General features: G+C 50.6%; 1 protein-coding gene across 1 annotated transcript; it reads right to left on the bottom strand.

Moving 5' to 3' along the window:
- Positions 1-10: 10 nt before the first annotated feature.
- On the bottom strand, positions 11-15,065 carry CIMIP2A (ciliary microtubule inner protein 2A). The gene is made up of 7 exons (XM_059828851.1): positions 15,010-15,065; positions 11,176-11,369; positions 7,302-7,615; positions 6,196-6,313; positions 4,937-5,031; positions 2,692-2,806; positions 11-112 (listed from the first exon to the last, which is right to left on the bottom strand). Exons 1-7 carry the CDS (start codon positions 15,063-15,065, stop codon positions 24-26), a joined length of 981 nt encoding a protein of 326 aa, XP_059684834.1. The 3' UTR covers positions 11-23.
- Positions 15,066-15,554: the final 489 nt, after the last annotated feature.

Below are 15,554 nucleotides of genomic sequence, written 5' to 3'. Positions count from 1 at the left end.
TACAGGCACCATTAAAGCATTTTTCACAGTGCACAAGCTCGTCTCCTTTGTTCCTTTTGGTAAGCTTTTCGGGTGCCGTTTCCAAAAGTAAGCGCGTAGGTGTGGCGGAGGTCTGGAAAGGAAAAATACGGACATGGCGTGAGCCCTGCCACCTCGCCCAAGGCAACCACGCTTCTCGCCCTGCCTTGTGACGAGGTGGATGCCTGTTGCTTGTGTCACTGGATGCAGTGGCGGTCCTACTTGCTCCTGGTGGTGTGGGAATCGAATTCGCTGGTATTCCTTTATAATCAAGGATACTGGTGGAGGGGATACACTTCACAAGGAGGATGGAATTCTGCTCCAAGCTGTGTCTAAATTTAGGTACCTGCATAGGGACTCCTGTTACAGGCTTTGCTCTCGGGGAGGGGGGGGAGCTGGGCAGCTATCCTGACTGTAATGGAAGTGTAGGGTCAAGTGCAGGCAGCCATAAGCTACAGCTTACCCCAGCTGCCTGGGCAACAAAATGGTGTGGGCAAGTTGCCTCTCTGATAGAGGTAGGTGGGTGGCAGAAGGTGAGTGGGGCTGACCCTCCACAGCTACCCGGCCGTCTGACCCCAGCAGGGAGCTGTGGCCTGTCACAAGAGCGTTGGGGACAGCTGGGACAAGTGACACTGAAGCGCTCCCATGTATGCAGCCTTGCTGGAGTCACTTCTTTAAAATTGGTGTGTAGGGGTTTTAAAGCTAAATCAAGCAGGTGTTACTGCAGCCTCTGCTCTTGAAGCGAGCTCAACACCTGCTACCGCATGACACGGTTTTGTCTCATGAAAACCCCACATCAGCAAAGCAGATTTTTACTGTGGAAAAAGTTACTATGTTCAGTGCTACCTGAAATGACAAACCTGTCACTCTGCATAGCTGGACAGGAGATAACAGGCTGCTTTCCTGCTGAAGAAATTCTATTCAGTGTTCTTAATCTGATCTTCTGTTAAGTTTTTGTCTTAAAAGTCAGTTTCTCCTTCCAGAGTTGAACTGGTTGGAGTAGCTAGAAGTGCACGGGCTGTGGTGGCCTGTGGGGCAGGGGCAATCAGGCCGTCTACAGAAACGGGGCCGGTCTCAAACCTGCACCAGAGAATACTTCTGTAGGTGAAAAGATGGCAACAGCTTTTTAAAGCTTGAGGTAACGCTTTAAGCAGTTGATTTTTCTCCTTGATTTTAGGGGTGGGGTTTTTCTTCCTTCTTTTCATTACGCTGAAGCTGGTGTGTTCCCTAGCTTGCCCATCACCGAGGGCAGGATGGTGATGTTTCCCCCCCCCAGCACCCTTTTGGGGAGAACGACGTTAGTCACCCTCCCCTGAAGAGCTCTCCCGGCTGCTCTCCCCCTGCTTTCTGCAGGCTTGTGGAGCGAGGACAAAACACCTGGGTAAGTATTAACACCAGAGTCCAGTTTACCCTTAGGTTCGTAACAGCCTACAGCCTTTCTTGGGGGGGCTTGAGCTGGCGGGGGACAGCCAAAGCCCTCCCGGAGGAAACGGGCACCCGGCGCAGTCAGGGCTTTGCTGTGAGACGCCCCAGAGCTGCCGCACCAAGGAAGGGCACAGGTGAGTGTCCTGTGCTGGGGGCGGCAGCTGCTGCGCTTGTCCTCTCCCCGAGCAGCAGTGTGGTGACAGAGGCCGAAACGAACCTATTTCTCTTCATCAGAAGGCCCATCCGGCCTCACCTTTCTCCATCAGCCTGTAAGATGGTTCCACCCTTTCCCCTAGGCCATCCCTCAAGCTCCTGCTGTCTGGCCGTGTGTTAACCATTGCTTTTTCTGCATGGCTTTCCCCCACCCCTGGTACAAGTCTTGTTAGAGCCACATTCACTGCCTCAACCGTCTCCCCTTGGAGCTCAACAGATACAGTCTCGATACCAGCTACAGTCCAACACTGCCAAGATATTTTCCCACTCTTTGCTTTCATTTCTGCCATATTTTGTGGCTTCTACCATTTTCCTCCTCTATTGCATTAAGTACAAGCTATTTGTTTGTTTCTAGCTTATCTATCTCCATGATTTCCCATTTTACTGATCTGTGGGCTCTTGACTTTGCTGTGGCCAGAGGTAGCAATATTAATTGCTGATTTGTTGAAATTTTAGCCTGATACCTTAACGCTCTGCATGAGCAGAGCTTCCCCTTAACGCACACAAAAGTACTTTCTTTAGACCTCTTTCTTCAAGCAATGCCATTATCTGACAAGGATCAGGCAGGCACTACGGGGTAGCCACCACCTGTCTTGATGGCTAATACCCTTTCACGGCTTTTTTTGTGCTTTCTCACCCGCTTTTATCATCTACCTTTCGCTTTTTATCAGCCTTTAAGCTTTTTAGAACAGAATCACTTTCCTGACAAAGAAACGGTAACGCACCCATGTAACCGGTGCGCTGTTACCAATCCTCCTCTGCTTTAGCAGGGGGTTGGTGGCTGGAGACCAGAGGAACGTTCTGCACAAGTCCCGGCTGGCAGCGAGGACCATGGGCTGCTCCTTTTCTGTTCCTGCAGAAAGGCAGGGGATGGCACAGCTCCAGCACCTTGGCACAGGCTGGAAGAAAATCTACTACCCATGTGGAACATTTCAGTAATTGTTCACGACTACCACACTACAGCTAGGAACAGCACTACTTAATGACAGTAATTAGTATTAGTGACTTTCATTTTCACTCAGCTGATAAACTTACCTGGTACGAAGCCCGTGTAGGAAGGTATCAGTCCAGCACTGGTGTAAATTCTGTTAGGCCAGTATGTTTGGGGAAATCTCTTGCCAAAGCTGCAAGCTGGGTTTCTCAGCAAAAACTGGAAAACAAACAAACAAAAAAACCCCAACACCACAGTACGGTTAATTTTAAACCATATTGTTGTTACCCAGGTCGTGTGCTTTGACTCCATATTAGAGAAAATAGTTAAGCTAATGTACAGCACATCTCTTCCCAGTTCTGTTTTCTTTTAATTAGGAGCTACATTGCATCTTCCCCTTTTTCCACTCTAAGTTTTTCTCGTGGCAGCAGCGCTGCCTCTGCTAGCTCGTACCCCGAGGTACACAGAGCAGCTCCCAGCCGAGGCGTCATCACCAGGATCTCTACGGACTGGACTGCGTTCATCACCTTCAGGCATCATCCGCAAGTCCCAAACGCCTCGTGCTCCTACACTTGATGCACTGTGAGCCAGCAGTGTCTGCTGGAGCTGGGTCCGTGCCGCGGCTGCTCCTGCGCTATGACTCTGCACATCTGTGTTTTGGTTTGACCCCTTCAAGTGGTTTTGTTTTCCCACGAGTCCCACCGACAGTGATTAGCCAGTAATTCCCAGGCTAGGCGGAACAGGAAGGCTTAGGGAGCGTTAACTGAAGGGAGAGTGTAAATCATCTCCCGGCTCTGTCCCTGCGCTCCGAGGTCAGGCCCAGATAAGGGGCTGCGCTGGAGGAGGGATATTGCAGCTCTGCGCCACTGCAGCGGCAAAACCCCTAAAGGTGTCACTAAAACTGCGCCGCCCTCCTCGGCGCACACCCTGCTCCGTGGTGAAGGGACCGGGTTCATGGAGCCGAGCAAACCGTGGGGCCATCGAACCCTTTTGTGCCTGATGATGGAGCGATCGCTGCAATTCCTGGAGCGCAGCACTGAAGGGAGAGGATTGCGTTATTTTGCCTGATGCAGGCAGTAAGCAATGATCCACGGCACATCCCAGTATGTAACCCAGGGCAACAGAGATTTAGGGCAGAAGATTAGTGGCTTGAAGTCAGAAGCCATCTTAGAAATGTGGTACGCTTGTTTTTTTTTTTTTTTAGCATGCTTATAGCCCTTCAGTGCCTGGCGTGCTGCAGCTAACCCCTGCGAGCCCGGGTTCTGCCGAATCCCGCGGTGGAGAAACACCTCCCTCGCCGATTTACTGCATGGCAGTAAGAAATCAGGGGCAGAAAGGCTTTGCAAAGAGCACATTTAGTTTTGATAATGCCTGGCTTTTGTTCTGTTTGCTTCATTTCAATTCCTATTAACGGCAGAAGGAAAGGATAAGGAAGGCGGCACAGGGAAATATGTTTCAGCCAAAGCATAGAACTGCGAGGAGCGCTGTCAGCTCTGCTGCTGTCCCTGCCGAGTCATTTCTTCCCAGCCGAGTTCCTCGGAGCTGGGGATCCTCAGTCCCGGGGTCTTTCTCCATCAGACCCGTACGCTCTGGGACGAAGGCACCGCACGGAATCCCAGTGACCAGAAAGGGCTGGAAAACGTTGTAACCCGCTTTCACGGAGCTGATCAGCCCTCGGGGGCACTGGGCCGGTGAGGCTGCTGCATCCCCGGGATCTCCCTCCATCCCGGTAGCAGGAAGAAAGGTGTAGCTTTGCACACTCTTAACTACCGTGGGAGGGATCTCATTGCCCCGTGCAGGAGGATTACACGGCATTGTAGGGGAGGTCTTAGAGCAAGGGGACAAAATAGTTTTTCAGCAGGGATATTTCTGCATCCTTCCCAAAAGAAGGAGAAAGAAGATTTAGATCCCTTTAAGACAAATTATGTTAAAGGAAAAAGCCTTACAACCAGTTAAAAGGGAGAAGTATCCACCCAAGCAGCCCAGGAAGCCATCCAGCACTGCCATCCAGGTAGAGAAGATACATTGCGTAAGGGAAGCGCAGATGGTTGCATCCTGCGCTTCTGCACTCAGAGCAACATTTTTAATAGCCACCCTTGAACCAACCCTCAATTGATTTGCTTAATCCTTTTATGAACTCATTTATCCTCCCTTAATGTCCCAAGGAAACAAGTTACAGAATTTAATTGCTCATGATTTTTTCAACATGTTACCTAATAGCATTTTATTTTGCTTGTACTTATGACCCCGGTTCTAATACTATTACTGTAAATGAAACCGCTTTTGGTGTTGCAGATGAATCAATACCAACATTATATTCTTGAAATGAGATTTGTGGATATAATCTACCTGATGTCGGTCAAATTCGTTCATGGCTTCCTTCACACCCTGGATGTAGTTCACACCATTAATCCAGGTGAGGCGGGGGATGAATCCAGTGTACCCTTTGGATGAGGACAAGAGAGAACATACATATCGTGTAAGGATCAACCAGTCTGGAAGTGGAAGAGGCTGGGATAAATATAAAACCTTGGCAGAGCACAGGAAGGAAAAATTCATCCATTTAAATTGTAAAATTAACTCTTAGATGTGAAGTATCTTTTCTGAGAGAACCTTTTTTATGATTCTCAAGGAAAACTCATTGGGTTGAATTGATCTTTGTTGGTTTCCATGAGGTACGGAAGAAATATTTCATTTTCTTACAGTCTTTAAGCCAACAGCTCTGTCATGTTCTCTCTCAGTTTAATACACATTCGGGGGCTAACAACAGGCTGTCCAATCTTTCTTTCTCATTTGCGCTGTCCATCCAACAATTTTTCACTAATTATAGGACAGAAACTACATAAAGTCTAAAACTACATAGAATAGAGAGAGAGGTACAACCCAAAAGCAGCCGGAACTCCCTCTTCCCAAAGCGGTGCTTCGGAGAGAGCAAAATTTGTTTTCTGCATCCTAAAACATCGATGCTCTTTCACTGAGTCCGAAATACCTTGACATGGTACCCCCGTATTCTCTGTGGTCCGCCACAGAGCGCAGTATCCCTCCCGCTGGCATCCTACCCTTTAGGGGGGAGTCCAGCGCATCGGCCTTCGTAGTTCTGCTGCTCGCAGAGGAACACTCTTCCAGTGCAAGGGGAGAAGTTACAGAGTGTAACTTCTTGTAAGACAGAGTTTTATACATTGATGATGGTACACTACACCACTGCCTGGTGATTTGATGATTCAGAAAAGCATCTTATTTCTAGGAGAGCAGTAACAACCTCAGCGGGAACAGATACTCATCAAGCTGCTGGAGTTGGTGCAGAGCCCATGACCCATCTCCCCGTACTCTCTGGAGCATTTTCTAGCCTGGCCCCGCAGCTTTGGGAACTGAGGTGGCTCCTGCATCCCTTCCACCTGCCCGTGGGCACGTGTCCCTCAGCGTGAGATCCACGGGGGTGGCAGCATCCCAAGGAAATACCCCTACATGGAGAGGAGCAGGGGCATTTTCCATCGCAAAGTGTTCGAACGAGCGACCGGCCAACGTCTCTGAGGTTTCCCCAGGGGAGAAGGGTGACAGGATTTCTTCTGAGGTGGACTCGTGCTGCGCATGACCTCCCTCTTTTTTACCTGGAATGACTTTCTGTTGGATCGCATTTGGTACATCCAGTTTTGGTAACCGATTGTCTTGCTCCACATCTGCGGTTTCAGCCGCTCCTGGCAGAGTCACACCTTCAGTTTTTACGGGCTCAAAATAAAAGCAGAAATAAACTCAACTCCAGTAAAACCTACTTCCTCTTTTGGCCGCATTGCTTAAATCACTGCCAGAACCTGTGAATGGCAACTGCCATTTCCATTTCTTCCCAGCTTTACACTAAGAGCTACTCCAAGAACTTCTGGTAAAGTCAAATTACTAGACAAGCTCTCTGTAGGCAGAGGATTTGCAAAACCCCCAGGGAGAACAAGGGGAGCTTTGGGCGCTGAGCTCCTTCGCAAATCTGTTTCTCAGAGCAAGGAGCAGGAATGCCCCTTCTTGGGATTTATGTCCAAGCCAGCTTTTGACTCGATACATCAAATCTCTAATCTCTGCCTTCAGGGGATTTGCAGAGTCCCGGCTGGCTGGAACGTGACAAACGCTGTCTCCGGCTCCGGAAGAAATAAGGGGCTCAAACACGTTGGTCCCAAGTGATAAGGGCTGTGCCGTGCCAAACAGCATCCAACTCCATAGGCAAATCCCAATGCCTGTGTTTCAACAAGGGATAACGATGGTGGGAAATTCAGGTGGGAGCAGTTAAGGGGTCACAAACCCGGCACGTAACCAAAAGTGCCAGGACTGCTCTGTTCTCGGGAGGAGGACAGCAGCAGGACTCTCAGTTGATACGAAGGAAACACAAGCCCAGTTGCATATCACAGTGTAACACAAGACCTAATGACTAGGATTTGAAGCTAGAATTCAACCAAATAAGACGTTAAATCTTTTTGATTAAGAGCAATTAATCATTACAACAGTTTCCTGAAGATGTGGTGGATTAATGACCACTAGAAACGTTTCTGTGAGTTTGGTATTTCTCTACGCGACCCTCTAAACTTCGCTCTTGCCATCCACACCTGTATGAAATTCCCTCTTCGCACCCATGGACCGAGGAGAGCCCTTCCACACCCCACAGTCCCCAAAACGCCCATCCCTCTGCAGCAGCATCCCATACCACATGCCTCTTCCGCCCAAAACCACTTACCGGTTTGCTTCCAGCCAAGGCACCGCTGAGCCGGCTGGGTCCGCACCTTTTTCCCTGTCCACAGGCTGGGGTTAGCTCGGGCAATTGCCACTCTTGTCCCTCAGAGGCAGGATGGTGTGAAATCCTCCGTGGGTACTCATGTGGCAGTCGTGTCCTTGGGACGTACTCGCTGGGGTAGTGCCGGGGCACGGGGTCCGCGTGCATCATCATCATCTCTTCCTCTGCTGGCCCTGGCCCCAGCGGGGGAAGTTTTGGCCCAAGGGCTGGTTCAGGAAAGCTTGTTGCAGCCCCAGGTTTCTCATAGGGAAAGTACCCTGTGGGACAGACACTGAGGTAAGGGAAAGGAGTGGCTCAACAAGGACGAGGGATTCCCATCGCGCTGGACCGCAGCCCCCCACACGCTCCTCCGGAATGAAGGAAAGGAACCTGCAGGTCAACAGCATCCCACGGGCTGGGAACGCATCCCGCAAGTGCCATCAGCCCCATCCAATAAACTGGCCTGCACAGAAAAACTGCACAATGTAAGTTCGGTAACTTAAAATTTATTCTAAGCGATGCCTAAAATGTAAAATATCATCAGCCAAGCTATAAAGATTAAGGGGGAAAAAACCCACCCCATATCCCTTTCTCCATGTGGCTGCGTCAGCACACCCCAAACACGGACACCCCCCTGCATCCAATGAGGAATCCTTGCACTGCTTCATTGCTGCTTATCGGGGAAAGGGTCTGCTGCAACGCTGGCTGGAAAAAAAACTATCTTACTTGCAATGTATGCTAACTATCTCCACTGTGAACCAGGGACGGAGCCCTGCGGCTTGAGACTCCGCAGAGACAGCCAAGCTTGGCAACTTCTGTCTGACTTTGCCTTAGAAATATCCTGTGATGTGGCTCCCCAGGCTGCCCCGGCCCCGTACGACACCTCCAGCCCGGGTGCTTCCTCGTGCTCTGTGCCAGGACTGAAGCCAATTTCTCCCTCCTCGGTGGTTACGGAGGACGATCGCTCTTACACCCCGCAACAACCTTTTCTTTATTGGAAAACTGTTACTATGTCAGTCTTGTCTTTTTTTAAACAAACCAAATTCCTTCCATTTTTGTTCTCATAGGTCATTTTTTTTTCAGCCCTCTGGTCATTACTGCCTTTCCCCAACCTCCTCATGTTTCACGGACATCTGTATCCCAGCACAAAGCCCCACGGACGAGACATCATCTTCCAGCAAAGGCTTCATCTGCAGAGAGTCCCAGGGAACTGGCTCAAAGAGCATGGAGCAAAATTTACCCCTTTCTGCAAGAGTGTAAGACTTCTGATGGGCATTTAGGTTTGTAACCTGCTTATAATTGTATTATAAAGTATATATACTGTATAAAACTTTGTAAAGTGTATATATTCTATATAACTGTATTATCAAGCATTGTCCAGGCCAGCAATAAATTAAGATGAATCCTTGATGAAAGCGATTTTTCAATCCCATGTGTAAATTTTAAAGCTGGTTTGTCTTTAGTATTTATTTCCCTCATTATTAATTAAAATATTGCATCTACTCTTTTCTTTTTAGCCCACAAACCCAAGGAAAAGGAAAAATGAAGTTGTTTTGTACTTGAGAAATGCATATTAGCTCTTTTTTATGACCCTGGGTTTTCCACTTATTGATTCAGAAAGTTTGCACAGTAAGGCACTAAATTAAAAGCCCGGAGAGCACTGTGTGTTTGATCTGAGTGAATATCCATATGTTTTTGGTCCAGGTTCCTGGGGAGAGGGTGCCTGCACGCTTGGCCTGTGCCATAATGCCTCAATGCCAACATGGTCACCCCTGGAGATCCAGCATAACCCTGGCCGATATCCCCAACCAACACAGCCTGACCTCACTTCCAGCAAGGAAACGACATGGGATTCAACTGATAGAAACCAGCAAAATACTCAGTGCCCATCACCAAGGCTTCATCAAAAACAGACCTTGAGAACATTCTTCAGACTGAGTTTGCTAAAGGCAACCACACAGTTCCAACATTGCCGGGAGCTCTTTGATCTCCAGCATGTAAAATACCCAGACGGATGCCGGGCACTACTAATACAGTTTGCAGTGAAGCGTTTAAGGGATCGCTCGCTGACAGCAGGAGCTGTCGATGAAGAGTTACCAGCACAGCAAGGTGCTCCCTGTGCCCACGTCCTTCGGCATTTCACCAACGAGCAGCAAACGTGAGCTCCCAGCTGCAAACGTTGGTGGGTGACGTAAAGGTTGGTGAGGAGAGAACAAGAATGAGGACAGGATAATGAGAGAGCGCAACTAGGTCAACTGGTTAGTTGGGTCCATCCAAACTACATTTTAGTCCAAGGAAATGCAAATTTAAATGTCCAGGAATGAAGCTGGTAAACACCACCCGTGTAGTGGAGACCTGGAGCCTGGAAAACACAGCTAGGAAGAGAGAAATGCCAGAAGTTTGCAAAAAGCTACACAGCACGAATTCCCAGTGTGAAATGGGAAAGCATCACTTTGGTGTGGCCATCCCCAGGAAAATGAAGACCCAGATCCAGCTCAGGCACATAACCCCTGCGTTCAGCCGGGAGAGGACTCGCTCCCACTGAACAGGGCATCCACAACAGCTACGGCTTAGACACGTGATATGGTACATGGCAAATGTGGCTCCAAAGGATGGCACGTCCCCGAGAGGGGCTGATCGGGATCATGGTGCAACTGCCGCTGTGGCCTGATTTGGGTCTGCTCAACGGGGAGCAGGCACTTTGCCCAGAAGGGCTGGGACTTGGTAGGAGACTCCTGCAAATTCCCAGCGTTGGGAATCTACACGAGCATATCTCAGTGTCTGATGGAGAGATGGGGCCCGTTAGGAGAAGTGGGGAAGGTGGGAAGGGAAGGGCACACGAGCCCTTCTGCTGAGCTGAGGGAAGAGCAGCAAGGTGCAAAATAAACCCCAAGCTGCAGGAAAGAGCTCTGAGCTGAACGAGCTCTGCACCGGCAGCTCAGCCGGGAAAGGGTCGGAGGTGGCAGAGCCGACCTTCTCCAGAGAGATGGATTTTAGCCTGGGGTTTGACTGGAACGGAGTTCATTTTCTTCACAGTAGCTAGTATGGGGCCAGGTTTCAGATTTGTGCTGAAAACAGTGTTGATAACACAGGGATTACTGTATTATCTCTCACACAGCACCAAGGCCTTCGCTGCTCCCCACACCGCCCCGCCAGCGAGTAGGCTGGGGGTGCACAAGAGGTTGGGAGGGGACACAGCCGGGACAGCCGACCCCAAGTGATGGAAGGGATATTCCAGACCGTATGATGTCACACAGCAATAAAACCGGGGGGGAGGCTGGCGGGGGGGGGGTCACTGCCCAGGGACTGACTGAGCATCGGTTGGTTACTGCATTTGCATCACTTATCTTTCTTGGGTTTTATTTCTTTCTTTTTGTTATTCTCCTTTTCATTACTATTTATTACTATTATTATTATTTTATGTTATTTCAACTATTAAACTGTCTTTATCTCAACCCACGAGTTTTCTCACTTTTACCGTTCCGATTCTCTCCCCCATCCCCCTGGGGGGGGCAGTAAGCGAGCGACATGCCATAAAATAATTTATCTTTATCTAACTGAAGACAACCTGGGAACTAAAATTCTCCTCTCCGCTCCACCAGACGCCAATGTGAGAAGCCCCGTGCTCATCAGCTGAGGCCAAGTGCTCCAACTCCACACCGGTACTGCTCTCCGGGTGTCCGTGCTCCTACACCAGAGCAATGGTTGCTCCATGGAAAATATCCCATTTCCCCCCAGGAGCACAGAGGATGGGCACAGAGCCTGCTGCTCGTGATTGACCCTGTGCTCGTAAGCAGAGCCCATTCTGGTGAAGGGACAAGATCCGGGGTCTGCTCACCTGGACGCCCAGGGAGATAACCCTGGACACCGGGCTTCGTCCCACTGAAGTCTTCGATGAACTTCTGCTTGTGCAGCGGCGCCAGCAAGGGGCGAGGGCTCTTCCGAACCCCAGGATCCGTCAGCAGGCGGTACGTGGTTTTGCCAAAGGTTTCTCCAAACCGATAGTTGTACTGAGGGACAAACCCCTCGTAGCTGAGGGGGAAACCAAAGAAGAGCAGTCACCAAGACGGCATTGGAAGGTGCGCACGGGTAGGATAACCGCCTTTAGAGCGTTTGTACACTGGGAAGGCCACGGCCAGGAGCGCACGTGGCTGGGAGAACACAAGTGCAGGGAAGGTGATTGCACGGGGATGTGCCTGCGAGCATGAATGCGTTTATGCCGCTGGAGCAGCAGCGCAAGGGGAGACAGAGATGATGCGTGTGGTTACGCATGAAGCTGGGCGGGTGTACGTGCACATGCATGGTTTTACACATGAGCATGAAAACCGGCTCACAGGTTTACAAGTGTGTATAGGCACAGGCTTGTGCTTCGGTTCACTGAGGAAGACAGGACGAGGGCAGGGAGCGAGGCTGAAGCAACACCTGCAGATGGCAAAACTTACAGTGGGAGCACAGCACAGGCTGTGGGCTCTTTGACAGCATTGACATTGACAGCTCCCCAGTTAAAATATTATTTCCAGTTAAACATGCTTCAGTTTTCAATTTTGCAATCCCTCCCTCTGCTCTAAAACACAGTGAGTTACTGGGAATTTCTCATTCTCCCTTGGTCACTATTGAAACTCAAACATCAGAAAAATTGCTTGCTTGTACTCTCCAAACCTCTCAGCTCCGTACCCTTGTAGCGAGGAGCGGGACTGCGCTCACAAACCCACCCAGGCACTGCATTCCATGGAAGAGGCGCGGGCGGGCAGGCGGCTGCTCAGCCCCAGTGACAAACATCGCTCGATGTTTTTGGGACCTTTGCACGGGGTGTGTAGCGACACGCTGCTTCTCCGCTCCCCGGGGCCTGGGACGGGCAGTTTGACTTTTTGGTGGCTCAGGGTAGGGCAGGTGCTGGAGCTCTGGCTCCGCTCCCAAGTCTACCAGTACGGATCAGAAACTTTAGCTGTTCCCAGTATCTAATTTCCTAATAGTGATGTTATTCCATCACTGAAGAAGAAAGGTAGAGCTGCTAGTCGCAATGTACAGACAGAAATATTCAATCAATGAGCCTGCTGCGTATCTGGGGATAAAGCCGGATGATGCATGAGCATCATAAGATGATGAGTAAGTACTTCCTCTTCCAAATACTTTGAACAACAGCGAGCAGAGCTGTGCATTTACACTTGGCAGGTTTTCCCACTTTGCATGCAGGATCTCTCACCAGCAGCTGCCGGAGGAGCTCGGTGGCTCGTCCCCATTGATTTTCAATGAGTCTTGCAACACGGGGAAGCTACGCCAGGACGATAAAGATGAGCAAGAGCACAAATGGCGTAGCCTGAATAATTACAGGAAGGCCAGAGGGATTTTGATCATGAACAAAATAATGGTAGGGCTGAGAAAGGATTCAATTCATAAGCAATTGAAAGCGAGGTAATCCAAACAGCTCAGGCGAGTCAGTCTGGGTTTATGGGAAAGGGATCTGCCACAGAGTGAATTACAAGTGCTGCTGATAAAAGCCGTGGCGCTTGGGGAAGAGACTGGTCTCAGCAGGGCTGTTTGTCCTTCTCCTGCTTGGTATTTTGATTAAGAAACCAGAGAGATCCCCGGTTTCCACAGTCCACACTGAAGCGCTGCAGCCGCTGATCTCAAACCTCGTTGGCGAGCAGCGAGTAACCTGCTTTCCCAAGGCTGAGCCCTATTTCACTTTTCTCTTACTCAGCCTTATCTCTTCGATCGCCACTCCCCAGACTGCGTCACCTAAACCTGCTCTGCCTTCTGGATCGCCAGGGAAGAGCCTTGGCCCTGGGCCCATCCTCACCCGGCTCCGCGCCCTTCACCAGCTCCGCAGAGCTGGGACAGGGTGGGCAGGGCTGTGCCCGGTACCTGGGATTCATGGATTTACCCCTTCTCTGAGCGCCAAGTCCTTCCCAAACCACCCCTTACGTTGGGTTTGGCTTCTCAATGCTCTTGAGCACTGTGGTGGCATTTATTAAAGCCCTGACTGTGACCATTGCCCGACCTGAGTGGCAGCAACCTGTTTTGATGGCCTCGTTGTGTATGCGGGTTCACCGGGAGGGCCGGGTACGGCACATGGAACAACTGGTGATACGCTGCGACGCAGCACCTTCCTCTTCCTCCTGCCGGCACCCCGGCACAGGGTGCACCATCTGCCAGCAGCAGAACCCAGGCTCCAACAATGCCCTTCAGGCAGCTCCTCCTTGCGCTCAGCCACCCAAAGCAGCACCCTCACCACCCATGGGGGCTTCCTCTCGGGCTTGGGGTGACGCTACAAGCCTGCACGGCGCTGCCGAAAGCAGTGGCAGAACGTGGTTCCTCCCCCTCCTGCCTTCAGGGGCTGAAGCACCAGCCCGGCGAGGAGCAGCCCTGGCTGCTGTGTCGGTATTAGGGCTCGAAGCTGCTTCTGGGGGGGGTGTCTGCAGGCAGGAGCGAGCAAGGGAAGGGTTTGAGGCTTCTGGAGGTGCAAGCCCAGCCGCAGCTCCCTCCTTGCTGCTACTTGTCTTTCCCAAGCCGCTGTCAGCGCACAGCTTTGACAGGGTGACAGCACGCACGGAATAACACATCACATCGTTCGGACAACCGCAGCAATGCAAAAGCATGTTAAAAAGCCCCAACCCCAGAGCTTATGTAAGTTTGGAAGATACAGAGATCAGTAATGGAAAAATCCTGCACGCTGCTTTAATGGGAAGGACCGATGTGATCGTCACCACAGGAGCATCGTTAAGGAAGGAAGCACGCTCCACCCTTTATTTGCAGCTTGGGATCTGCCTGTCTCCTGCCCGGACCTGTGCTGCACCCGCGGCCGTGCGGGATGCAGCTGGATTTCTCTGCGCTGAGGTTTGCGGCCTGGGCTGTCACCAGCCCCTCCACCCTGGGAGGTCATCCTGATGCCCTGCGGATTTACCCTCAGGCTGGACTAATCCCAGTGATTTTGGACCAAGAGTTTTCCCTCAGTGGCCGTCCAGCCCTTCCCAGCCCGTTTACATGTGTCATGGACCACGTCTTCCAGCACAGGTCACCAGGGGACCCCACGCACAACTTCTCTACTTCACCACAAAGCCTATCCACTTATTTCTGCTGTTGATGTCTTACCTTTTAACCAATAATTCATTACCTCTTACCCATGACAGCTTGGTTTCTTCTTTGCAAGCCTTTAGAGGAGGATGTTGCAAAAAGCTTTGGAAAAAAACCCCTAACTACGTATCAACTAGACCACCAACATCCACAGAATTACCGACTTCAAGGAGCTCAGATCTGGCGGCAGGACTGCACTCCAACCAATTTGACAAGAGCGTATGATGTCTATGCAAATATTTTTCAAAGGAGATCTTCAAACATCCTTGATGCAAAAAGTTACGACAGTTTGGAAGCCAAACCCTGCACAGCAGCCCTGGTAACATTTGGCAGCTCAACACAAATGAAAAAAAGGGGGCAAAAAGAACAATTTTGACTCTACCCTCAGTGCGCTATGGTGTGGTCTTTAATTATACCCTGCTATAAGGTGGTGCTTCTTATCCTGGAGCCCTGTCTCCTTCAATGCACTGTTACAGAAAATATTTAGTAGTGTCTTTAAAAAAACCAAAGTGTCACGAATCATAAATACTACGTGATCCCAACTGGAGCTATCTGCATTGGAAATGAACAGACATTTTGGATGAACTTCAGAACTTACCCGGGGATATAGTAAGGATTGGGAGGCAAGAGGCTATTTTCCTTCGGGGCTGCCATGGCAATGCGGCAGCTCTCGGTGGTGGGCGTGGGAGGAAGGAGATGCAGCGCGATGCGGTCGCCTGGGAAACCTCTGTGATGCTGCCGGGAGTGATGTCAGTACCCGACAGTGCTTCCAGCTGCAGCATACAGCTCGTCAGGTTTTTCTGGATGCATCTTTTTTTCCCCCACCTGGAAATTTTGGATGAGCACTGAGATTTTACAGCATTTGTCAGGTTTCCTGATGGCTCATAGCCCTTGGGACAGTAGCGCCACCGGTTCCCCATAAGCGGCTCTAGCACAAATACCTGTTCACGGTGTGGTTCACGTCCAACACGTGCAATGCGGGAGAGCCTGGCTGCGCATGCCCCAGTCACCGGTGCAGCACACGCAAGGCCAGGCCAGCGCTGTCTGCACACACCGGGCCACGTGCACACCTTTCTGTTGAGGAAACCCCAAGGCAGAGGTTCGGGGACTCACTGCGCTGCGGTTGAAGGCTCAACCCTCCTC

Source organism: Gavia stellata, chromosome 24, assembly GCF_030936135.1.
Source record: "Gavia stellata isolate bGavSte3 chromosome 24, bGavSte3.hap2, whole genome shotgun sequence".
NCBI classification, from domain to species: domain Eukaryota; kingdom Metazoa; phylum Chordata; class Aves; order Gaviiformes; family Gaviidae; genus Gavia; species Gavia stellata.
Note: the sequence above shows the minus strand (reverse complement) of the source record. Positions and strands in the feature narration are given on the sequence as shown.

Coding starts and splice junctions, on each gene's coding strand:
- CIMIP2A (XM_059828851.1), bottom strand. CDS start 15,065: ATGGCAGCCCCGAAGGAAAATAGCCTCTTGCCTCCCAATCCTTACTAT. Junction 7,616..11,175: donor TTATCTCCCTGGGCGTCCAG/GTGAGCAGACCC, acceptor TCTGTCCCACAG/GGTACTTTCCCTATGAGAAA. Junction 6,314..7,301: donor CCTTGGCTGGAAGCAAACCG/GTAAGTGGTTTT, acceptor TTTTATTTTGAG/CCCGTAAAAACTGAAGGTGT.